This window comes from Lontra canadensis, unplaced genomic scaffold, assembly GCF_010015895.1.
Source record: "Lontra canadensis isolate GAN:19392208 unplaced genomic scaffold, GSC_riverotter_1.0 scaffold8, whole genome shotgun sequence".
NCBI lineage: Eukaryota > Metazoa > Chordata > Mammalia > Carnivora > Mustelidae > Lontra > Lontra canadensis.
This window is the reverse complement of record NW_022631002.1, coordinates 12,503,731-12,529,791: the sequence shown is the minus strand read 5'-3', so window position 1 is coordinate 12,529,791 and position 26,061 is coordinate 12,503,731. Positions and strand designations below refer to the sequence as shown.

General features: G+C 49.5%; 1 protein-coding gene and 1 long non-coding RNA gene across 4 annotated transcripts in view; both read left to right on the top strand.

Moving 5' to 3' along the window:
• Positions 1-22,905, top strand: part of ST3GAL2 (ST3 beta-galactoside alpha-2,3-sialyltransferase 2) — a 49,255-nt gene extending 26,350 nt beyond the window's left edge. For 2 of the 3 annotated variants that reach the window (XM_032853975.1, XM_032853974.1), the window contains exons 2-7: positions 6,424-7,821; positions 10,857-11,050; positions 15,913-16,092; positions 19,334-19,379; positions 19,665-19,784; positions 20,570-22,905. In XM_032853975.1, coding sequence (XP_032709866.1) covers positions 7,483-7,821; positions 10,857-11,050; positions 15,913-16,092; positions 19,334-19,379; positions 19,665-19,784; positions 20,570-20,743 — 1,053 coding nt within the window. In that variant the 5' untranslated portion in view covers positions 6,424-7,482 and the 3' untranslated portion in view covers positions 20,744-22,905. The remainder of the gene's footprint in view (positions 1-6,423; positions 7,822-10,856; positions 11,051-15,912; positions 16,093-19,333; positions 19,380-19,664; positions 19,785-20,569) is intronic. The other variant, XR_004382250.1, reaches the window with a different exon arrangement.
• LOC116865662 lies at positions 14,085-15,280 on the top strand. The gene is made up of 2 exons (XR_004382251.1): positions 14,085-14,871; positions 15,090-15,280. It is a non-coding gene; the product is annotated as an uncharacterized LOC116865662 (long non-coding RNA).
• Positions 22,906-26,061: the final 3,156 nt, after the last annotated feature.

Genomic DNA, 26,061 nt, shown 5'->3' with positions numbered 1-26,061 from the left:
CATTTCAAGTGTACGGTTCAGTGGGTTTTAGTCCATTCACATGGTTATGCAACCATCACCACAAACAATTTGAGAATATTTCATCACCTAGAAGGTAATGCCCAACCAATTAGCAGCCTACTCCCTGTCTCCCCCCAACTTCCCACTCTAGGCAACCACTGTCTGCTGTATGGATTTAACTAGTCTGGAAATCTTATATCATATATATACTCTTTAAAGAATGAAAATTTGAACTGTTGTTTCCACCTGCTAGATTAAGGAGTAATGCATTACCCAGTACTTCTGAAGCCTCTATAGGCCCCTCCCTGATCTTATCTATCTTCCTGTCCCTCCAGAGGAATTTCCTGAATTTACACCATTTCTTCGATTTTCTGCATTGTTTTATCTTCTGTGTATAGAGACATATACTTAGCTTTGCATACTTTCTTTTAGTGAACTCTTACTACTGACATTCATCCATGACTTACTCTTCTTGCTCAACATAATAGTTTTTTGGACACATTCATCCCTACTGATACCTGAAACTAGAGTTCATTCATTTTTTCCTGTTGGCAGTTTTCAGCTCTTACCCAGTGGTGTCTTCAACACCCTCGTGTGTCTCTTGGTGCACGTTTCCCTATGTGGTGGAAATACTAGAGTTGATTGCACACCTATCAGAAAGGCCTTAAAATTTTAAAAATAGAAAATGTCAAGGACACGGAAGAAATGAAACTCCTGGGCGTCTGGGTGGCTCAGTGGGTTAAGCCTCTGCCTTCAGCTCAGGTCATGATCTCAGGGTCCTAGGATCGAGCCCCACATCGGGCTCTCTGCTCAGCAGGAAGCCTGCTTCCTCCTCTCTCTCTCTGCCTCTCTACTTGTGATTTCTGTCAAATAAATAAATAAAATCTTAAAAAAAAAAAAAGAAATGGAACTCCTGTACATTACTGGTGGAAATGTAAAATACTCCAACCACTTGGGAAAACTATTTGCTTATTTCTAGTAAAGTTTAGTGAACACCTACCCGGTAATTCCATTCCTGGGTATTTACCCAAGAGAAATAGAGTAAGTGTCCACAAAAAGACTTACACAGGAAGTTCAGGGCAGTTTTATGCATAACAACTCCAAATTGGAAGCAACTCAAATGTCCAAATGTGGAAAAGAACGGACTACAGACACGTAAGGTATGGACGAGTCTCCATAACATTGCACTGAGCAAAAGAAGCCACATACACAAGAGTTCATAGTATGTGTTTACATGAATTTCAAGAGCAAGTAAATATAATATATGGTGAGAGAACTCGGAAAAGCAGGGGACTGCTAGATATTGACTGGAAAGGAGCACAAGGGAATTAACTCTCTGAGGTGATCGAAATGCTCTCTGTTTTCAAATGGGGGGCTACACCAATATACACATAGTTAAAAATTCACCAAGCTTTACATTGAAAGACCTCTGCATTTTATTATGTATGAATTAAACTCCAGTGGAAAAAAACAGATTGTCCCAAGTGGGGGTGAGATTGGGGGGGGAATGAGACCCTATACTTAACCTGTTGTCAGGGTTCACCTTAAGCTTTAAATCTGCTTAAAATTACAAGCAGGCTGAACTCACTGGATTTGTTTGTGATTCTAAATATTCAGCCTTTCAGTGAGAAACCATTCATTCCCACCCAAACCTGAGAAAGATTAATCTCTGAAGATGTCCACACAAATGAAGTCATAAAATAAATTAGCCCGGGACAGATGGGGGAACTTTATAGTCTCACAGTCTGTTCCCACACCATGTTTTCTGTGGGAAAGATGGTTTTTAATTTTTCTTTTAAAAAACATAAAACACCAGTGGCATATGTTATGTCTGTCTTTATTAACTAATGCCAAATTATCTTGAACTGTTGTTTTCACCAGCTACAGTAAGGAGTAATGCAGTGTCTACTGCATTTATTGTCCCACTCTACATTTATTGTCCCAAAAGAGGTGTGTGTTTTTTTATTATTTATTTATTTATTTATTTATTTATTTTTAAGATTTTTTTTTTAAGATTTTATTTATTTATTGGACAGAGAGAGATCACAAGTAGGCAGAGAGTCAGGCAGAGAGAGAGAGGAGGAAGCAGGCTCCCCACCAAGGAAAGAGCCCGATGTGGGGCTCGATCCCAGGACCCTGGGATCATGACCTGAGCCGGAGGCAGAGGCTTTAACCCTCTGAGCCACCCAGGCGCCCCTATTTTTATTTTTTTTTTTAAGATTTTATTTATTTATTTGACAGACAGAGATCACAAGTAGGTAGAGGCAGGCAGAGAGGGAGGAGGAAGCAGGCTCCCCGCCGAGCAGAGAGCCCGATGCGGGGTTCGATCCCAGGACCCTGAGATCATGACCAGAGCCGAAGGCAGAGGATTAACCCACTGAACCACCCAGGCGCCCAAGTACTATTACTTTCTTTAAAATTTTCCTATAAAAATCCTAGAAGAAAGCTCAGGTAGTAATGTCTATGACATTGGCCATAGCAACATTTTTCTGTATGTATCTCCTGAGGCAAGGGAAATAAAAGCAAAAATAAACTATTAGGACTACATCAAAATAAAAAACTTCTGCACAACAAAGGACACAGTCAACAAAAGGCAGGGGTGCCTGGGTGGCTCAGTGGGTTAAAGCCTCTGCCTTTAGCTCAGGTCATGATCTCAGGGTCCTGGGGTTGAGCCCTGCATTGGGCCTCTCTGCTCAGCAGGGAGCCTGCTTCCCCCCACTCCCCAGCTGCCCCCTGCCTCTGCCTGCATCTCTGCCTGCTTGTGATCTGTCAAATAAATAAATCTTAAAAAGAAAACAACAACCAAAAGGCAACCTGCAGAAAAGGAGAAGATATTTGCAAAATAACAAATAACAATAAAGGGTTAGTATCCAAAATATATAAAAAACTTATACAAATCAAAACCCAGTAAACAAATAATCTGCTTAAAAAATGGGCAGAAGACCTGAACAGTCATTTCTCCAAAGAAGACATCCAGATGGCCAACAGACCCATGAAAAGATGATCCACATCAGTCATCATCAAGGAAATTCAAATCAAAACTACAACAAGCTATCCGTTTACACCTGTCAGAATGGCTACAAACAAAACCACGAGAAACAACAAGTGTTGGTGAGGATGTAGAGAAAAAGGATCCCTCATGCGCTATTGGTGGGAATGCAAACTTGTGCAACCACTGTGGTAAACAGTATGAAGCTTCCTCAAAAAATTAAAATTACATCTACGCTGTGATCCAGCAATCTCACTACGAGGTATTTTCCCAAAGAATATAAAAACACTAATTCAAAGGGATACAAGCACTCTTATGTTTATTGCAGCATTATTGACGATAGCCAAATTATGGAAGCAGCCCAAGTGTCCATTGATAAATGAGTGGTTTATAAAGATGTGGTGTATATGTTCAATGGAATATTATTCACCCGTAGAAAAGAATGAAATCTTGACATTTACAATGACATGGATGCAGCTGGAGAGGATAATGCTAAGTGACATAAGTCAGAGAAGACAAATACCATATGAGCTCACTCATATGTGGGCTTTAAAAAACAAAATAAAGGAGCAAAGAAAAAGAGAGGCAAACCAAAAAAACCAGACTGAGCTCTAGAGAACAAACAGATGGTTACCAGAGGGGAGGTGGGTGCGAGGATGGGGAAAATAGGTGGTGGGGATTAAGGAGTGGACTTGTCCTGATGAGCATGGGGTGATGTGCAGAACTGTTGAATCAGTATTTTGTACACCTGAAACTAATGTAACACTTTATGTTAACCATACTAGAATTAAAAATTCGTCTGAGAGCCCATTTTAAAATGTAAATCAGGTCACGACACAGCCCTCTTCAAAACCCTGCCTTCAGATGCGTAATAAATCCTAATCCTCTCAAAGCCCTCTGTGGCTGGCCCGCAGCCTTCTGTGCCCTCCTCTCTGCCACCCTCGCCTGCTTCATAAACCTTCTTCTCTGTTGTAACAGGTCAGGCTTATTACCTCCTCATTCTCTTTGCACTCTTTCACGCTTTTGTTTTCTCTCATGGCTTGCTCTAATTTCCCTTTGTATTTGCACCTAGACCAGAAGCTCTGTGAGGACAGGATTCGAGTGTCCTGTCCCACACTGTCCCTCTGGCCCAGCGCTGGCCCATTAAGAATCAGTGGAATGAACAAGTCCCCAGCAGCCAGGTGGCCCCAGAAGACTGGCCTGCTTCCCCTTGTGGGCAGCAGAGTATGTGTCCTCCTTCCAGCCTTTTTTACGGGTGTGTGCATGCACAGGCTTAACGTGAATGATCAGGGCAGCTGCGAGGGGAGAAATCAGAATGAGGCCGTGGGGAACTGGAGGGCACGGGATTCCACTGGAGGAAACAGGATGTGCGAAAGCACTCCACAAGGGGCAGCATTGGGTGACTTCTGGGATTTGGGGTTCATGTTTAGGAGCCTCTGATGTTTCTTAGTCTCAGCAATGATTCCTCCCTGTGTCTCTGCCCTCAGCACATGTTGAACTGCTCAAGCTTCCGGGAACAGCTTGGCCACGGGGTTCACAAAGCAAGGGCTTTTGCTGGTTACTCCACTTCTTTGCTCTTCCCAAACACACTGACAAAACTAGGGCTTTCCCTCTCCCCCACAAAGCTGCTGGTTACCTCAGATGCCCCCTTCATTGAGTTAGAATCCCAAGGAGTTACTGACTTCCCTAGTGGGGGAGAGATTTCCTTCGGAGCTTCCTGTGCCAGCGTCTGCCCAGCCCCCACCTTCAGTGGTCTCAGTGGGCTGCCCATCAGAAACCAGGTCTCCATGGAGAAGCTCTTCAGAAAGTCACTGCTTTCTTGCGCCACTTGCCTTGTGGTTGGCTCTCCCCCCACAGGTCACAGGACCTGGAAAACCAAGTTCTTTTCCTTAGATGTTGGGTGTAGAAAGGGACAAAGGGAGAATGGGAAGAGACAATGACCTGGCTTCCTATTTACAGACTATCAGCCAAAGGCCATGCATGGAGTCTGGCCTTCCAAATGGGTGCAGTAAAACATCTGCAGTAAGACAAATGAGGAAAGCTTCACTCTTGACCCTGGGAACCAGCTCCTGGGTCTCCTTGTCACTCATCTCCGAGCCCTTTGGTCACTGAAAGAACTCACAGGCCTCTTTCTGTGCCGTGGCCAGTCATAGGCTTTGGAACCAGGTAGACCTGGACACAGATCTCACCTCTACTCCCAAGACCGTGACCTTAGGCAAGTTGCTTTACTTCTCCAAGTGTTGTTTCTCCACCCAGAATAATGTTCTCCTTACTGGAACATGCTAGTTCTGTTCCCCGATGGCTTTGTGGTTTGGCTTGGCTCCAGAAATTTGAGCTGCCATGAGTGGAAGGGGCAGCTGAGGTTCTTGAGATGCCTTCTCTGAAGCTGCCGGCAGCCGCCAGAGGACCCAGGAACAGAGAACCCGGGAAGGGCTGGCTGGAGCTGGGGCTTTCAGCAAGTTGCTGTGAGGCCCTGGGGCCAGGTCAGAACTGGGGCTAGCTGGATTTGGAGAAAAGCTGGTGGGGACAGGCGGGCAGCCAGATTTAAGTGATCCCCATGGCATGGAGCCAGGGCCTCCGCCCTCAGCCTTGTCCCTGACTCTGGCTCACACTCCCTTACCCATGGCATGGATTCAGACTCCTTTTCTCCGGGCCCATCCCCAAACTGCCAGCCCTTTCTCCCTACTCTTGCCCACCAGGACAGCACAAGGCCTCAGACTGTCCATGCCCCCAGGGACCCTGGCATCCATTTCATCCATAAGGTACAGAAGAAGGCAGCTGTCCAGTCGACCATTTGGTGGGGACGCTGAGCCCAGCACCTCCCCATCCTGACCCAGTCGGGTTCTCTCCCTGATACCAGGGTCGGAAGGATTGTTAATGTTTCACTGAGCTAACCCAGAAATACCTCATCTAGAGCCCACACCCAGGAGAGGAGGGGGCAGATCCCAGGACAGAGGCCTACCCCTCCTCCACCACCCTGTCTCTTGCTCAGAGGAGTTTGTCGCCAGCACTCGGAGGGTAGAAAGCCCCAGGGTGGGGAGTCATATCTGCAGTCTCCTGTAATCTTCCTCTGGGCCGATTTCTCTTCAGTTTCACCTGAAATTAACCTCACATAGCTGGACTAGGGACATTCTAAACCCGGTTCTTCCAGGGAGTCCCCATGGACTCCAGGGAAATCACTTTATGTCCTTGTTTACCTTCTGGGTAGTAAGTAAGAGAGGGAGCTAATCTCTTCATCTGCAGCCAGCAGAGAGCTGTCTGTTGGTCGGTGGAGTGGAGAGCCCTTTCTTTTGTCCACCCTTTGGTTAAGTGGGCGTCTCCTCTACTACTAGCTGTGTCCCCTCTGGGACTTGGGGGCAGGGCTGGGGGGAGAGCCTGTGTGTGTGTGTGTGTGCCATTTATCTGCATGCTACTTTTCCTCTCTGCAATTTCAGGGTCATGCTGCGGCAGCCTGGCGCCTGACGAATGAGGGGGAACCTGCCAGGGGATTACTGCTAGCACGAGCTAACAGCGGGACAGCAGCCCTCAGGGGACTGGGGATGGGCAGAGCAGCCTGCCTTCGAGGCTGGGCCGGCAGCACCAAGGAGGGCTGGGCCCTAGCAGGGAGCTCGGCCCTCGTTCAGGTGACCCAGACGGCGCTGGAAGCAGATTCCTGCTGAGCTGCAGCTCTTCCCAGGCGCTGGAGGACCTCCCAGCAGGAACAGGAGCTCTGCCAATCACCCTCTAACCACATTTGGGGCTGTGACCATCAGAGGGGCCCAGCACCTCGAATGGGAAGTGGAAGGGCAGAACCTAGTGCAAGGAGGATCTTGGTCTCTACGGCAGAGTTTTCCGACAGCCACAGCGCTTCTTGGGTTTCTTCTCGCAGGACTGGGGCCTTGTTCCCTCCTCTGGTGGAGGGATTGGGCCAGGAGGGCCAGCTGCGCTGGGGAGGACTCTCGGATGGAATCCAGGCCGTTTGAAGCCCATGTGCTCTCTGCTGTGATTGGGGTTTTAGGGTTTCCCCACTGCAGGGGACGAGGGGCCGCCTCCGTGTCTTCTCATGAACGACAAGGACCCCGAATGCTCCAGACTGGACCATTTCGAGCCACCAAAGAGGGGGCCCCCCAGAGCTGGCAGCCAGCAACCCCAAGGGACTAGAGGGCTGGGATGGACTGACCTCCCCCTCTTCAGGGCAGCAGGAGAGTCAGAGCCTCTGTGGCCCAGCTAGTGACAGAGAGACCCGATGAAGCCATAAGCCGGCACCCAACTGGCTCAGGGACAGGGGAGCCACTCCTGCCCCACTGTGCTTTCTCCTTACATTGAGGGAGGGTGTGGTAAGGGACCCCTGCCTCTGTCCCCTCCTCAGCACGTGTCCCTATGCCCTTTGCACGTGGTGCCAGAAGAGGCAGGCTCTGCTGTGGCTGGCCCGTCAGTGGGCTGGGGAAGGAGAGGCCACGGTGACACCGGCCCGCCCCCCAGGCTGGTGGTCTAGCCCCCCGAGGCGCCAAACCATGAAGTGCTCGCTGCGGGTGTGGTTCCTCTCCGTGGCCTTCCTGCTGGTGTTCATCATGTCGCTGCTCTTCACCTACTCCCATCACAGCATGGCCACCTTGCCCTACCTGGACTCGGGGGGCCTGGGCGGGACCCACCGGGTGAAGCTGGTGCCCGGCTATGCTGGCCTGCAGCGCCTCAGCAAGGAGGGGCTTGCTGGCAAGAGCTGTGCCTGCCGCCGCTGCATGGGTGACACTGGCGCCTCTGACTGGTTCGATAGTCACTTCAACAGCAACATTTCCCCTGTGTGGACCCGAGAGAACATGGATCTGCCTCCAGATGTCCAGAGGTGGTGGATGGTGAGAGCTGCGGCCCCTCCTGCCTACCCTTTGCTGCCCCATCTCCAGGGGTCTGCACCCCTGTTTGGGAGTCACTCTTTCAGCCCTGCCCCCCAAGCCCTGGGATTTGGGCTGTCTGTCCTCTGGCCTCCAGAGCCCTGACAAAGTATTAGGTCCGCTTGACCAGAGCCATCTACTGGGGTCAGAGATTCTGAAAGGCAGAGCAAGCTGTGACCTGGAAGGAGGGAGAACTGTTTTCTAGTGCCTGTAGGGGCCAAGCAGAGATGAGGCATCCCTAGTAGGCCTGGGAGGACACACAGAAACAGGCCCCAAGGAGGAAGATGGTGAGAGGTCAAGGCCGTGGCAGGGAGAGGGTCTGCTTTTGATAAAGGACACAGCCTATCTCAGCTGCAGCCCCTCTTGCAGAGGTGTGACCCCCCCACCCCGCCACTGCTGCATCTTCTGTCCCTTTAAGAGAACCCAGAAGTCCACAGTTTCTTGCTAACTATCCCAATTTGTGAATGTTGGCTCACAATAATTTTAAACACTGTGAGGGCCACTCTTTTGTTTTTCTACAATTACTGGAAGAGACTTTCTTCTGGGCTGGGAATAAGAAAACATTGTCATTTCCTCTGGGTAATAAGGAAGATGAAGGGGAGGGGATGAAGGGACAGTTGTGCCCATGCCTCCCTGCTCTTCTGGATCCTGTCACCTTTCTGTTGCTTTTAATTCCCTTTCATCCCTATCATCTCTGGAGCACCACTCCCCAGGCTCCACCAGGGCCATCTGGTTGCCACATGTCAGGTGGAACAGTGTCAGTACTTATCCCAGGGGCCCACAGGCTGCCTGCATTCCCCAGTGGGGGGCTTGGGAGGCAGCTCATGGCTCCTGGTTTCCCCACCTGGCAGGTGGGGTGAATGATGACTCCCCATTTTTCTCACATTCAGGGAGGCAGTAAGAATGAGCTCATGTGATCAGGCTTATCAGAACAACTTACAGATCCCACTTCCTGACCCAGACTGCCCAAGTCCCTAAGAATGGGGAGGTCTACAAAGCAAGGGTCACCAGGAACTCCACAGGCCCATCCTGTGACAGCCTGAAGCCCTTGAAGGGTTCTGACTGGTCATCATAGTCACAGCCTTCATTTTGTGGGGAAAATCAGTGTTTAGATAATGCACAGGGTTTGCCCAAGGTCATGGGTCTCTGTGGTGGCCATCGAGAGCCAAAACAGGATGCTAGGCAGAGGTAGACCCATGGATGGGGGCTGAGATGCCTTCTTCCCTTAGGAATGGCACTCAGAGGTAGTTTAAGCACCAAGCACGTTCCTTGGCCAGGAGGCAGCAGAAGCCACGTCTCCTGCTCCCCACAGTCACCCCCTTTTCCTGTAAACTTAGAAATTCTTGTCTCAGAGCTGGGCTTCCCTTCCACATTCAGTTTTGTCCTTGTTCTTGGGAGCCTTTTCTGTGGTCAGAGAAGCAGGCCCACCCCTTCTCCTTCATTTATTCTGTCCCCTGAGCACCTACTGCTCAGTCATAACCCCCGTGTTATGGCTCATGCCACAGAGCATTTTCTTTTAAGAGAGGGAGGAGAGAGGGGCAGAAGGAGAGAGAGAAACTTAAGTAGACTCTACTCCCAGTGCAGAGCCCAATGTTGGGCTCAGTCTCTCATAACCCTGAGATCATGACCTGAGCGGAAACCAAGAGCCAGATGCTTAACTGACTAAGCCCCCCATGAGTCTCCTATAAAGCATATTCCTTGGTTTCTACCTTACTGATTTGTGGCCTGTGGGACAAGTCCAGCATGTTCAATTAAAAAAAAAAAATTGTAGGGGCACCTGGGTGGCTCAGTGGGTTAAAGCCTCTGCCTTCAGCTCAGGTCGCTGGGATCCAGCCCCTCATCGGGCTTTCTGCTCCGCGGGAAGCCTGCTTCCTCCTCTCTCTCTCTGCCTGCCTCTCTGCCTGCTTGTGATCTCTGTCTGTCAAATAAATAAGTAAAATCTTTAAAAAAAAAATTGTAAAGATTTTATTTATTTATTTAGAGAGTGCATGAGAGCAGGGGGAGGGGAAGAGGGAGAAAAAGAAAGATAATCTGGGGTAGACTCAGCATGTAGTGCAGAATCTGACATGGGGCTCTATCCCAGGACCCTGAGATCATGACCTGAGCTGAAATCAAATCGGCCGCTCAACCAACTCAGTCACCCAGGCTCCCCTTTTTTGCTCAATATTTTTAAAATATTTGCATTCATTGCCAACGTTTAGGAAATTAGGATATTTCACATGAAATGTATATTTTCAGCTTCTCAAAAGACTGGAAAATTTGGTCTTTTTGGGCTCACAATACCACCTGGCAATAGTTGGCTGATGTCACTCGTTTTTGCTGGGGCCTCCTGTTTGCCATAGGCCCATCTGATGCTTCCCTCTGAGCTTTGCTTGCCTGGCGTGTGGGCATCTGAGGGCTTCCCCAGCTTCATGTCATGGTCTTTCATGGTCACTGGTGGTGGGAAGCTCAGGGAACCAGTTTCGTTCCAGCCATCCTGACTTGGAAGGAATTTTTGTACGTCACTGCCTTCCCTCCTCCTTCTCCTCCCCAGGGCTGCCTTTATTGGGTGGATATTGTCTCATATGCAGCTTTTGTAACCCTGAGCCCTCTGGCTAAGTCCCAGGGGCGCCCTCTGTAGGCTGGTTCCGAATGAGCCCCCAAACTTCACAGGGTTTTTCACGTTAACCGCACCTCGGAATGACTCTCAGGTGACTTGTAGCTTCCCTGAGAGGACAGCAAAGCAGGGGCATCTACAAGCATGACAAGCCCAGGAAGTTTCTCTGCTTTGCAGTACCCCTTGACCCCCCCCAAACCCCCTACAGTGCATTAGATCGCTCCTGATGAGCAGGGTACCAGTCTGAGAAAGGGACACTGCTAGTGTGGAGAAGGGGAACATCCTCAATGCTGAGACGATTTCGCTCCCTGACTGAGACTGGAAAGTGAGGGCAGGCAGGTGGTCAGGAATCCCTCCCTGCTCGCATAATCCCCTCACCTTCCTTCTCCCATTGTGTTGACAGATGCTGCAGCCCCAGTTCAAGTCACACAACACCAATGAGGTGCTGGAGAAGCTGTTCCAGATAGTACCAGGCGAGAACCCATACCGTTTCCGGGACCCCCACCAGTGCCGGCGCTGCGCTGTCGTGGGGAACTCGGGTAACCTGCGGGGCTCTGGCTATGGTCCAGATGTGGATGGGCACAACTTCATCATGAGGTGAGCCCCGGGGCACCCAAGGGTGGGCCCAGAACCGGCCTCCAGAAGGAGGGACTGGCTTCCTTAGCCTTGTCTGCAGTGGAGGAGTCACCCGCTGCTGTGAGTCTCGGATGCCAGGTCTCTCTCTTGTTCGTTGGGTAGATGGGGAGGCAGAATCCCCATCGTATACTTTGCTCGAGACCAGCACTCAGTTTCTAGCTCTGAACTCCTCCTGAAAGAGCTGAGAGTAGAGTCCTGGCTGTTGTCTGGTGAAAACTCCCACCAGAGTTCTAGCCCGATCCCCTCAGTGCTGGGCCAAAAGTGATGGCCTACGCTAGAGTCTTGATTAATAGCCACAGATGATTCCTTCTGGCAGACTCATGGAAGACAGAGGTCCTGGGCAGGAAGAGGAACTGCTCAGTGCTTGCTCTGGGCTGCTGTCCCTCACCTTTATTTCATAAGGTTTAGATTATTTAACGGACATCTGTGCCCAGCATTGAGGAAAGGAGAGGGATTGGGAGGGCGATCATTTCAAAGACACAGAGCTATGAGTCTGGAGGTGAACAGGGACTAGATGGTGGACTTGTTTTTTGTTTTGTTTTGTTTTATTTTGTTTTTAAAGATTTTTTAAATTTATTTCACACACACAGAGAGATCACAAGCAGAGAGGCAAGCAGAGAGAGAGAGGAGGAAGCAGGCACCCTGCTGAGCAGAGAGCCCGATGCAGGGCTCCATCCCAGGACCCTGAGATCATGACCTGAGCCAAAGGCAGAGGCTTCAACCCACTGAGCCACCCAGGCGCCCCTGTTTTGTTTTAAATAGGCTCCACGCCTAGTGTGGAGCCCAACACGGGGCTTGAACTCATGACCCTGAGGTTAAGACTTGAGCTGAGATCAAGAGTCGAACACTTAACTGACTGAACCACCCAGGTGCCCCTAGATGGTGGACTTGTAACTTGAACATGGGCTGCTCATTCTGCTCCTGAACTTGTGTTTTCTGACTTCCTCCCTGACTTGGGGACAGGAAGTGCCACAGTGGGGGTCTTTCCATCCCACTCCTTGGTGGAAGAAGCACCTTAAGAGTGAAGATGCTGAAAACACCCAGTTTTCACAAAGCATCTCTTAGGATGAGCTGTTGCAGAAAGACCAGGTTCCCAGGAGGCAGAAGGAAGGGCTTTGTCTTAGAAACTGTTGCCGTTACCATAGCAACACCAAGGCAGCAGTATGTCTCTGAGGCTTTCACCGTTGCTTGCGAAACCTTTCTCATGTTGAGAATGGTCGGGGTGGGGGAGAGGAGGGATGCTAGGCCTCATCCAGGAGCCCAGAGGCACCTGAAATTCTCTCCATCCTCCAGCTGCTGGCGCTCCCAACGTGAAGGAGGCAAGCTGGTTGCTGGAGAGGGGGTTCTCTGCACCCAGACATAGCGAGTGGGGAATGAGACAACCACACTCCCCTGCAGCCTTGTGACCCTTGGAAAGCCCAGGGAAATGCTGTTGAGTGCCTGAAACGCCTGCTGCCCCTGCCCTCCCGCCTGTACCAAGTGGGTGCTTTCACTGTGCTTGTTGGTGATGGCTGGGAGGCTCCTGGGTCCATGGAAGCCGCCAGAAAGTCTTGGCTCCTATGACACCTGGCTGGTACCCGATCAGGCCAGGCTGCCAAGAGGAATTTACAGAGGTTCCCTTACCTGGACCAGGTTCGGAGATGTGCGTTTTGGACTGGACCCCAAAATTGCTTTGTGGAAGGGCTGACCCAGAGGGAATTGGCTTTTTGCTAGGTGGTAGTGGAGTTGACTCTTTGCTTATAGGCATGTCTTGGTTTTGGAACCCATGGGGAAGCCTCCCTGCTCCACGGAAGCAGGACCAACGTAAGACCCCACTGAGCTGGATGACAGTGAGATGATGGCTCTACCCATACTTCCCTACGTCACTCCCCAGCTGCCTCCTCCTCTTCTGTGTCTTCTGAGCCCTGCTGGTGACTCCAAATGGAGTTGAGCTGGTCCTGCTCAGCCAACCAGCAGATAGATCCACAACTCCTAAAACAAGCACTGGGCAGATTGTAGGCTCACCAGAAATACGTGAATGAATGAAAGAGACAAGGCAAGCAGATACCAGACCCTAAGGACGAATCCACATCCGCCTTTCCTGTGCTGCTTTCCTCAGGTGCTTCTTTGGCGGGTGGAGGGAACCAGGAACAGACAGGCTCCTAGAATGCTGTTCCCCTGAGTCATGGAGATGTAGTTCATCCTCCATCATGCTCTGGCCCCTTTCCAGGGCTTGGCTTCTCCAGAATGAATCAGAGCCTCAACACAAAATCCTGTCTTCAAAAGCATTCCCTGCGCCTACCGTCTACCGTGGAGGCTCTGAAACATCTTTTTGGACCTGTTTCTCCATTCATTCCCAGACTTCTGAAAGCTGGTGCCTGCCCAGCAAATGGAAGGGACCAAGGGAGCTGGAGGCAGTGATGCTGCCTGACGGGTCTAAGACAGGACTTTGTCAAAACTGAGGCTGCAGATGCAGTGGGAAAGGCAGATGGGGGGCCGGTGGGTGTCTTCAGAGGCCAGCCTGGGCACTTGCAGCCCTTTGATCTGTGGGACCAGTTTGGCCTCTGCACTTCACGTGAGGTGAGATTTGTTTCTTAGGTACTCACCAGAGTGAACTTTGACCCCAACTCCTAACCAGTCCAGGCCCAGCCAACTTGAGTGTCCCCCACCCAAGTCTTCTGCCTCCTGCTACCCCCTTACATACCCCAGGCAGCTGAGAAACACCATCCCTGTTAAGGTTTTCTCTCCAAACTGCTCTGTTCCTCACAGACCCCAGGGCTGATGTGGTAGAAGACAGAGCCAGACTGTAGCTATGATGACCACAGGACATATTGGTGTTGTGTGCAGAGCTATACAAGCCCCAGCCAATGGTTACCAATACATGGGAAAAGATACTTCTAGGCTCTTCCAACAGACAATATCTCTGAACTCTAGAGACCAGAACAGAGGGGCACCAAGACAGGGGGCAGTGCAGCAGTTAACCTAAAGAAATAGAAGTCACAACACAGTGCTGCAGAGAAGATTCTAGGCTTCTGCTTGAACTAGACTAGAACAGAAGTGGCCAAGAACAAAGACTCACCCTCTAGTTCCTAATCAGGCCACTCTTAGGCTTTATGGCTTCCCAGCCCCAGAGAGTCTCTAGTCTCTGAAGGGAAGGGAAGCAGAGAGGAGGTACAGCAATGTGACCAGCGATGGGGCGGGGGGGCATTCTGGACATGCTTGCACTGCATCGTGCCATCAGTGGGAGATGGGCAGGAGGAAGGCATTGTGGGAGCCCCAGTGTCACAGGAGGTCTTTACCCAGCCCAGCTAGTGGTGCCAGCCACTGTAAGGACACGTTTTATGGATAGGCATAAAAAAGCAGGGAAAACACCTGGAGACTTGATTCCCTCTCTCCTAGGTCCCTTTGTTGCCATTGGAAGGCAAGGCTATGGCCATCTCCCTGGGTAGTCATGATTCTGCACGGTGGTCCACGTGAGACAGGAATGTTCTCATAAACGGTCACAGCAGAAAAGACCGACACACTTGTGTTCAAAGCTGTATCACCTGTTCTGAAGATGCTCTGCAAAAGAGGGAGCTTTGATTTTATTGATCCTGTGTTTTGCACTGTTTGGAAGAAAGTAGAAGCCTTCTTGGCTTGTTATACCCAGGAGGGTGGCCAGCCTGCTCTGGGTTTCTGAGTCCTTCCGTAGCAGCACGGGAGAGACAGAGCCACACTGCACATCACCAGGGGACAGCTGAGGTGGGTGCTGTTAGAACTCCACGCATCCCCCTTGGCCTTGGAACAAAAAGACAGATAAGAAGGTGAAGTACACGGGGCGCCTGGGTGGCTCAGTGGGTTAAAGCCGCTGCCTTTGGCTCAGGTCATGATCCCAAGGTTCTGGGATCTGGCCCCGCATCGGGCTCTCTGCTCAGCAGGGAGCCTGCTTCCTCCTCTCTCTGTGCCTGCCTCTCTGCCTACTTGTGATCTCTGTCTGTCAAATAAATAAATAAAATATTTAAAAAAAAAAAAAAAAAAGAAGGTGAAGTACAAGGACAGAGGGCGTGGGCCTGGCGCTGTAGAGACTGTCATCCAGCCCCGGGGCTGAGGGAACGCTGCAACTTCTTACCGTGCTTCTGCTGTCTTCTAGGAAAGAGGACAGAACAGCCAGGGAGGGTTGAAGCTGTAGAAGGCTGTTCTTTTCTTAAAAAAAAAAAAAAAAAAAAAAAAAAAGGCATAAGAGTAATATGTGCTTATTAATGGGGGGAAAAAAAAACCCAGAAATGTATACCCTGAAAGATGAATTATCCCTCCACATCCCATTTCCCAAGAGTAACCTTTGTTACCAGTTTTAGTACTCTTCCAGGTTTTGTTACATTTGTATATAAAAAATTCGTACCACACTATTTAGTTTTAAGTTTTCCTTTTGTGTGTTGTTAATTCCCTCCCTCCTGCAGCACAGAGCAGTATTCAGAAGATACACATTAAAAGGAAGGAAAGGGGATGGACACCTCACACCACGTGGTTTTTTCGCTGGACTTATTTCTTACCAGCACACGTAGATCCGCTCCACTCATTCTCATGGCTCCGTGGTATTTCATATATGAGTGTGCCACAATGTACTGACTGGTCTTTATTGTTAAATTCTCCTTTTCACAACTCTAAAAATTAATACAGTGAATATCTTTGTACACATGTCTTTGCAGACTTAGGCCACCGTTTCTGTAGGATATGTAGAGATGGAACTGCTGGGTCACAGTGTACACCTGTTTACATTTTCGATGACTAGTACCAAATCATCTTCTAAAAATCTTGCACCGGTTTCCATGGCGGCTTCTTCTCATGTTACCCTCTTGTCCCTGCAGGATGAATCAGGCGCCAACCGTGGGCTTTGAGCAGGATGTTGGCAGCCGAACCACCCACCATTTCATGTACCCCGAGAGTGCCAAGAACCTGCCCGCCAACGTCAGCTTTGTGTTGGTGCCCTTCAAAGCCCTGGACCTCCTGTGGATTGCCAGCGCTTTGTCCACGGGGCAGATCCGATTGTAAGTCACTCTGCGGACTGGGAGTGGAATAGGGGAGACAGGAGCATTTTGAGAGGACTCTTCCCAGGGATTGGCTCTGAGAATTCTTTTAACTGAATATTTTGACCAACAGGGGCTGGTGAAGAGGGAAGCCATCCTTGTTCAGTGTCACTTCCTGCATAGTCACAGCGGGCATACTCGTAGTAGAAAGGCGAGGAAAGGTTTTGGTCTCCTTTCCAGGAAGTGGCTCCTGACTGTGGGAACTCTGCCATCTGAGAGTTTTCTGTAGAGGCAGTTGCTGGGAACCTCAGGAAATTCAGTTCACCAACTTCCTTTCTTCCTTCCTTCCTTTCTTCCTTTCTCTCTTTTCTAAGATTTGATTTTTTTATTTGTCAGAGAGATAGAGAGAACACAAGCTAGGGGAGTAGCAGGCCGAGGGAGAAGGAGGATCCCTGCCAAGCAGGGAGCCCGATGCAGGACTTGATCCCAGGACCCTGGGATCATGACCTAAGTCAAAGGCAGACACTTAACTGACTGAGGCACCCAGGGCCCCTCCCCACCTTTTTCAAAAATTGAAGTATAATTGACATACATGTTACATTAGTTTCATCACCAAGGTTTTTTTTTTTAAGATTTTATTTATTTATTTGACAGAGAGCACAAGTAGGCAGAGAGGCAGGCAGAGAGAGAGGAGGAGGCAGGCTCCCCACTGAGCAGAGAGCCCGATGTGGGGCTTGATCCCAGGACCCTGAGACCATGACCTGAGCCGAAGGCAGAGGCTTTAACCCACCGAGCCACCCAGGCACCCCACCAAGGACTTTTTTAAACAGCTTTATTGAGATAAAATTCACATGCTATGGGGCGCCTGGGTGGCTCAGTGGGTTAAGCCTCTGCCTTCGGCTCAGGTCATGATCCCAGGGTCGTAGGATCGAGCCCCACATTGGGCTCTCTGCTCAGCGGGAGCCTGCTTCCCCCTCTCTCTCTGCCTGCCTCTCTGCCTACTTGTGATCTCTCTGTCAAATAAATAAATAAAATCTTTTTAAAAATTCACATGCCATACAGTTCACATATTTAAAGTATACAAGTCAGTGGCTTTTATTAAATATAGTGTTGTATAACCATCAGAATTTATTTTAGAACTCTTTCATCTTCTTCTTCTTCTTCTTCTTCTTTTTTTTTAAAAAATATTTTATTTATTTATTTAACAGACAGAGATCACAAGTAGGCAGGGAGGCAGGCAGAGAGAGAGAGGCAGGAAGCCCGACGTGGGACTCGATCCCGGGACCCTGGGATCATGACCTGAGCTGAAGGCAGAGGCTTAACCCACTAAGCCACCCAGTTGCCCCCTCTTTCATCTTCTTAAAAAAGAAGATTAAAGATCTAAAGATACCTCTGTATCCCTTAGCTATCACCCTTACTCTCTCCATCCCTACCCTCAAGGCATAGGCAGTAGCCAATAACCTACTATTACTATGTTGTGTGTGTGTGTATGTGTGTGTGTGAAGATGTATATAACATGGGGCACTTCGCTGCCTCAGTCGGTGGAGCATGTGACTCTTGATCTTGGGGTCATGAGTTCAAGTCCCATGTTGGGTGTAGCGATTACTTAAAAAGCAAAAATAAGTAAAAATTAGCTTTCTCAGGTCACTGCCCACATCCTCCACCAAAAATATAAATAAGCCAAAAAACTGTATATAACATAAAATGTATTTTAACCACACAGTCCAGTAGCATTAAGTACATTTTCTTTGTTGTGCAAACACCACCTTATCCGTCTTCAGAACTTCTTCACAATTTCAAATGGAAATTGTACCTGTTAAATCATAATTCCCCATTTCCTCCACTCTCTAAGCCCCTGATAACTACTAGTCTTTCTGTGTCTATGATTTGACTGTTTTAAGTACTTCATGTAAGTGGAATCATTGTGTTTCTCCTTTTGTGTCTGGTTTATTTCACTTAGCATAATGTTTTCAGGGTTTATCCATGTTGTAGCATGTAGAGGATTTCATTCCTTTTAAAAGCTGGATATATTCCATTATGTGGATATAGCATATTTTATTTATCCATTCACCCATCAGTGGACAATTAGGCTGTTTCTACCTTTTGCCTGCTATCACATTTTTTAAATCTTTTTTTTAAAAAGATTTATTTATTAGAGAGAGCACAAGTGGGAGGAGCAGAGGGAGAGGGAGAGAGAAACTCAAGCAGGGTCTGAGCTGAATGAGAGCCTGACACAGGTGTTGATCTCACAACCCTGAGATCACAAGCTGTTCTGAAACCGAGAGCCAGACACTTAATTAACTGTGCCATCCAGGTGGCCCTGCCACCACATTTAAAAAAAAAAGATTTTATTTATTTGAGGGGCACCTGCGTGGCTCAGTGGGTTAAAGCCTCTGCCTTCGGCTCAGGTCATGATCTCAGGGTCCTGGGATCAAGCCCCGCATCAGGCTCCCTGTTCAGCAGGGAGCCTGCTTCCTGTCCCCGCACCCTGCCTGCCTCTCTGTCTACTGTGATCTCTGCCAAATAAATAAATAAAATCTTAAAAAAATATTTATTTATTTATTTGAGACAAAGGGAGGATGAGCGGGGAGGTGGGGGGTGGGGAGGGACAAGCAGACTCCCTGCTGAGCACAGAGCCTGACCCGAGGCTGGATCATTGGACCCTGAGATCATGACCGGAGCCAAGGTCAGGCACTCAACCAACTGAGCCACCCAGGCACCCCACCACATATTTTTTAAACACACAAATATAAGTTACCATTTCTTAGACATTATCTTATGTTTGGGAGACATAAGGGCTAAAATAAGTGCCATTGAATTTAAGTCCCATAATAGTTAGAAAAGGAGTATAGATTATAGGTGCCATGGCTGACTAATTGGAAAGGAGGGATTTGTGCCAAATGTGAGGATAGTAGCGAGAGGGTCATCATGGTCACAGGTGAAAGGGACGCAATGGGCATGAAATGATTGGCTAAATCAAGTGGGGGAGTTCACAACTGAGTGTTGTGGAAGGAAAAGTTGCGGCTGGATAATGGAAGACCCCAGTGTTTGTCTAAAACATCCTCATTTTCTCCTGAAGGACATGAGTAGCTTCTGAAGGTTTCTGAGCAAGGTACTGCAGAGATGTGCTATGGGAAGCAGTCTGGAGGCAGGGATCTTTTGTAAGGTTGTCCTCATTCAAGCCTGGGAGGATAGAAAGGCATCTCTGAGCCTTTCTAGATCCCAGGGGCCATCTAATTGTTATCTTTCTCTCTGCTTGAAGCACCTATGCGCCAGTGAAGTCCTTCCTTCGAGTGGACAAAGAAAAGGTAAGCTCCCTCCTCCTCCCCCTTCTTCATGCCCATCTCATTGGAAACAGTGCAGACTTGACTTATGGTGTGCCCGGTCTGGTGGCTCAGGTATATCCCCAGTGCCCTTCCAGAACCTTCAGAGTAGCCCCCCCCACAACCTGCTGGTATGCCTGACCCCCTCAGAGGCCATAGGGACCAGGGAACATGGACAAACAGGAGGAACTGGTAGAAGCTGCTCAGAGCCTGACCGGAGTCTTCAGGCCCCCAAAGCCTCTCATGCATCTGTTCCCTCTCTCCTCCCAGGTTCAGATCTATAACCCAGCCTTCTTCAAGTACATCCATGACCGGTGGACAGAGCATCACGGGCGGTACCCTTCCACAGGGATGCTGGTGCTCTTCTTTGCCCTGCATGTGTGTGATGAGGTGGGTAGCCCAGTGTTAGGGGTAAAATAGGGATACCCGTGGAGCAGAGGGAGTCAGTCCTTCTTACTAAGGGAAATGCGTTTTTGTAGGCAGAAACCAAGTGGCTCTGATTTTCCCCGTTTCTAGGCTGTAAAGTATACATCTTCATTTCCCAGAGTCACTATGTCCATGATTTTACCAAACCTGAAATCATTTCAGTGGAAAGTTAAATTTATTTAAAAAGGAAGTAGACTCCTACCACCATAATTGGTTATTACTTGCCATAAAGAAAACAAATAATCAGAAATAGAAATAGAAAGGAAACAATGTAGTTAAGTTCCAGCGGATGGTCTGCCATAGCTGTGGGTGCCAGGCCTGCCCTGTGTTAACCCTGGAGGCCAGTCGTTCAAGGGGCCGCTTCTCACTAGCAACCGGGCTGCTGTGCCATGCTCCGCGGTGCTCAGGCCCAGCACACCCCCTTCTGCCAGTAAATGAATGTGTGGTACTGGAACACTGAAAAGTATTCCAAAAGTACCCCAAAACCAAAACCAGAAGGGATGTTAGCAAGCTTGGAGAGCTGTCCTAGCCCTAGACTGAGGGTCCTGGTGCAGGGAGCCGGGCGGAAGAACGGAAAGGGAGCAGCCGTCTTCCCGGGGCGGTGTCCTCAGCTCCAGGCCCGGCTGTTCGGTCCTCCTCCCATTGCCTCCCGCGCTCTGCTAACCGCGGTCGTGTCGCCGCGGCCCATCAACGACCCGAGGCTCTCCCGGTCCCCGACGCGGGGTGACGTGCGCTGCCCTCCCCTGCAGGTGAACGTGTACGGGTTCGGGGCCGACAGCCGGGGCAACTGGCACCACTACTGGGAGAATAACCGGTACGCGGGGGAGTTCCGGAAGACGGGAGTGCACGACGCCGACTTCGAGGCCCACATCATCGACATGCTGGCCAAGGCCAGCAAGATCGAGGTCTACCGAGGCAACTGAGCCCGGCCTCACCGTGACCCTTTCGGCCAGCCGCGAGGCGGCGGCGCGCGGTCCCGGCCGGGACTCTGGGCCAGCCCGAGGGCGGCGGCCTCGGCTAGAGCGCGGCGCCCCTTTGGGCATCTCCAGGCCTTGGGGGCGACGGGGTCGCGGTCCGGACCAATCATGCTGCAAGTCCGGCGAGGGCCGGCTGTCCCCTGCCAATCAGGAGACTCTGGGGGCTGGCCCGGGCCTGGCACCCAATCAGCTCTGCAGTCGGAGCGGAGACTCTCCCAACCAATCATGCGACTCAAGGAGAACTTCCGGCGCTGGGCCCGTCTCTTCCAATCAATGGCCTTCGGAGGCGGGCCGGCGGCCGCTGAATCCCCACTTCCTTATGCTTTGGGTAGGATTTTATTTCATGCTTTTTAAGGGGTAGTGTGGTTGGTTTGGCCTCAGCCAAATTCTTTCCTCAGGCTCTGCAGGAAGACTGTCAGTTGCCTGTCGGCCTTACTCGGCCGGGGGCAACGGCTGCTGGGCTTCCCTTTGCCGGGCGTCCCTCGTGACCTCGGGGTGCGCCAAGGGGCGTTGGCCGTTCTTCTGGTGGTCTAGGGGAGATCAGGTGGTTTCCAGGGAGCGCGCTTTCATCCCAGGGGAAAAGCTAGAGCCCTCTCAAACCGCTTCAGGCCTCAGAGAATTTGGGACCCCGTATTTCCTTTACCTGTCAGGCTCACATGGGTGAGTGTAAACCCACCAAAGAAATGCAGTGACGTGTGGGTCCTCTCATCCTCCCTTCTCCCCATCCCCACCTTTGGCCACCCTATGGAATGGCCTTTCTGACCAGGGCATTGAACATCTCACCAGAATACTAAAACTGTATTCACCTCTTGCTAGGGGGCGGAATTTGCCTAGGGCCTAACTCTGGAACACACGTGTAAGGAACAGGGCAGGGGACAAGGAAGCCCCGTCACTTCAGATGTAAGGTGCTTCTCACTCTCGTGTACTCTCAGCCCCTTACTGTTCACCCACAACTTTTTTGGTGTCTCTCCCTTGGCCCTGGGCCTCCTCACCAGCCTACTTGTCCTGGAAAAGAAATCAAAACTTGCCCTGGGATTGGGGGGGCACTGCTGCTTCTCCACCCCCTACCCCCCACTCACTCGTCTTTGGCCGGCTCTAGGGATTGGAAGCAACACGTAGGAAAGAAGGCTGGAGTTGGGGAGGCCAGCTGCTTGGTGCATGCACCTTTTTTCTTCACCCATCGCCCCAAAGAGGAGTAGGAAACCTCTTGCTTGGGGGTGAAATTTGCTTTGGTCTCCTAATCTAATTAACTTGAGGTTACTAGGGATGGCTGACCAACAAAGATTCTTTTAAAATTTTAAGCTGGCCATGCAAATAGTTGGGATTCTAGCTGGGGAGGAGTAGACTTGCCCGCCTGCATGCCTCCTCTCCTCCCCAAGCGTTCCCTTCCCCATGCTCACTTCCTGCCTCCTCGCTCTAACCCATTTTCCATTTCCAGCTCTAGAAGGGCAGAGATGCTAACAAGGGTTACACCTGGAAGCTACTTGCATGACTGAACCCAGCTTAACTCCCAGAGGAAGCTGCTGATGGTATTCTCACCCTTTGAGGTTGGGGAAGTTTCTCAGAGGAGGGGAAAGGGCTTCTGTGAAGCTTCCAAACCACTAATAGGATCCCCCTTCCCAACAGTGAGGAACACAAATACCACCCTTTATCTTAGTGAGCTGATACCACCAAGCAGCCTCCTAGCCGTTGGTGTATTTCCTGCAGCTGGCTGGGGAAACAGTAATGCAGAGGAGTATTTTAGAGGAGGATTGGGGCAGGGCAGTGGGCACCCCTAAAGTTAATATATTGAGAACTTAGCTTGAGTCTGTTCCTTCCCAATTGCAGAAGTACAAGGAGTAAAGAGTGAGGGTGGATTTGGGGGGCCTATAGCGGAATGCGTCTTTTAGCCTCCCCCCCCCCCCCATTTTAGAGAGTCAAGGCACCAGCCATTCTTGCCAGTCTCATCTCAGTGCTTCCTGGAGAGGCTGTTCGGAGTGTTTAGAAGATGAAAAAACAATGCAATTATGCCAAACAGTATTGAGCAGAATAATTTATTTCCTTTTGTTCCTTTTTCTTCTTGTTTTGTTTTGTTTAAACATTAATAAATCCCCTTTCTGGAAGAGGTAGGTCCCAGCATCCAGCCCAGATCTCCTTTTCTGCAATAGTTATTTAAACAACTGTTTTTGTTTGTTTGTTTTAATTTTCTTCCCTTTCTCTTTCTGAATTAAAAAGAACAAAAAAACCATATAGTCATTTGTCTATTCTGAAATGGGTCTGATTGTGGAAAGAAGGCCTCTCTGTCACTGGGGAGCTGTGACTGAGTAATGACTAAGAATATCGAGTGGAACGTAGGAGGGAGGAAAAGAATGACTTCTGTTGGGTCCGTAATCAAAGGAACGAGACTGATACAAAGCAAAGGTCAAGTAAAGCTTTATTTCGCGCCAAGCATCAAGAATTAAACCGACCGTCCTGGGCCACCTCTTACAGAGAGGGCGACCCCTCCCTGCCTTACAGACTGACTTTTATAGAGCAAAGGCCCTGTGGTTGAGCCTGGCCACACATGGGTGGCCAATGAGATTGCAACACACAGAGAAAGCTGCACAGTCATGCTAGGCCACACCCAGGTGGCCAGTTGAACTACAGTTCACCCCATAGTCGCTCTTTGAACCAGCCTATCACCTTGGTCAGAATTGGCGCCCAAAAGGCGGGGCCCACACTCCTTGGTAGCTAGGGAGACGGTATGCGCGCACCCCACTGATCGGATGTCTCCACCTGGCCCAACTCATCCCTGCGTTCGGGCTGTTATCTCCACCTGACCCGCCCGTGTATTTGGGCTCTGTTATCAGGGACTGGTCGACCATATTTTACTGGTTTCTGGGACTTGCTTTTAAGTAAGTGCCCTGGGGGGGGCGGGGTCAGTGTAAGTTTTACCGCATCAACAACAACATGGCTGTTCAACCAGGTGGAGCCGCTCTGACTGAATAGGCCCTTACGGCTCCCAGACGCCCACCCCTTGCGCATGAGGCCTCCCAACCCCGGACTACCACAGATGCTCTGTGAAACGGTGGTTCTCCACCACTGTCTTTTGGGTCCCCTGAGTGGATCAGCAGGGGCCGCATAGCATGCACACCCAACAGGCACCAGGATGGGACTCTTCCGCCTACATTTCCAGGCTCTGCAGATGCTGTATGTGTGGGTTGGCAGGAAATCAGCAGAACGGTAGGAGCAGGTGCCACAGGCATCTGAGGCACCTCCTTGTACCATTTTCTTGGACCATCTGGATCCCTTCAGCCTACTTCCATCAGGCAATGGAATGCCACTGAATGTCCAGTTTTATAGTTCAGTGGATCAAATAATATGGATCTCTCAATGGAGAGCTTAGGGTCTAAAGTCACTTGGTATCCTGTAATTCCGTTTGTGCCAATGCCCAGAAGCAAGCCAGGAGTTGCTTTTCAGGTGGAGAATACTTTTTGGTGAAGGAGGGTATTGGTCTTTTTCTAAAACCCTAGAACTTGGGGCTGTAATTCTCTTATTGGGAGTTTTTGGAGACTCCATACATCTCTGTCTACTGCAGATGCTCTAATAGCATTTGGTTGGCTGAGTCCTAAAGGCCTGTTGGCAGGACAGTGCACACGTAGCCTGGACTGCTGAGAACCATTTCTTGTCTGGGTCCCACTCAGTTGCCTGATAGGTCGCTGAAATTGGTTGGAGCAACACTCCCAAATATCGTAGCTGTTGCCTCCAGAATCAAGAGTCCCACCAAATTGTGTATCTTTTCTTTTCTTTCTTTTTTTTTTTTTCATGTTGGCCAAAGACTATGTTGCTTTGATCCCACAAAGATACCACACCCGGAACCACAGGTTAGCAGTACCATTCGATTGCATTTGCAATAAACTACTGTCAATTTCTAAGACTCAAGATGGTGAGTAAACGGGATGAGGAAGAAATCACCCACCCATGTATAACTCAAGTTTGATGGCAGCACCAATCTATAGATCCTGCCAGAGTGATACTGATTTTTTTTTTTTTTTGACTTTTGACTTTTGACTTGCTATCTTGGAGAGAGTCCCAGGGACTTATGTTTGGCTCATCCTTCTTAATCACCCTCACTCCATGGGTCAGGTTACCAATATGGGGACTTTGCCAGGTAGTAAATGTCTCTCTTTTGGGGCTGAGGAAATTATAGGCATAACTAATATTTTTGCACTTAGCAGACGGTTTTTTTTTGTTTGTTTTTTCAAATTGAAGGTTGTGGCGACCCTGTGGCGAACAAGTCGGTCCATGCCATTTTTCCAACAGTATTTTCTCATTTTGTATCTCTATGTCACATTTTGGCAATTCTCAAAATATTTCAAACCTTTTCATTATTATATTTGGCGTAGCAATCAGTGATCAATGCTTACTGCTTGTTGAAACCCCAGAAGATGGTTAGCATTTTTTAGCAATAAAGTATTTTTAATTAAGGTATATACATTTTTATACATACTATTGCACACTTAATGAACTATAGTGTAGTGTAAACATAACATACACTAGGAAACCACAAAATTCTTTAGATTCGCTTTATTGTGCTATTCACTTTATTGCTGTGGTCTGAAGCCCGACCTGCAATATCTCAGAGGTTTGTCTGTACCCTCTTCCCCCCCCCCCTTTTTTTTTTTTAAGATTTAATTTATTTATTTGACGGAGACATAGCAAGAGAGAGAACACAACCAGGGGGAGTGGGAGAGGGAGAAGCAGGCTTTCTGCTGAGCAGGCAGCCTGATGCAAGTCTCAATCCCAGGACCTGGGATTATGACCTGAGCCAAAGGCAGATGCTTAACAACTGAGCCACCCAGGCACCCCATTTTTTTATTTTTTAAGGTAGGCTCCACACCTAGGATGGAGCCCAATGTCGGGCTTGAACTCATGACCAGGAGCTCAAAACCTGAGCTGAGATCGAGGGTCAGATGCTTAACCAACTAAGCCACCCAGGCACCCCAAATATGCTTGTGCCTTAAAATGGGTCTGTGGTCTCCTTGCGCCTGCCATTAAATAGACTTGGATCAGAGCTCCATTTGTCATTTGCCATAATAAGCTCCGACGCTAACTGGTGGACAACTGGTACTCTGACATCAGAGCTAGTATCTGATAATTCCTGACTCTCTGGGTACTTATATTTCCCTAGCACACTGTTACTCCAGAAAATGGGTCCCTCTCGAAAGGCTTGGGCAAGATTCATGCCATACACTTGAGCTATGTCAGAGAGTCACTCCTCAAAGGACCCTGGGATCCCCTTGAAA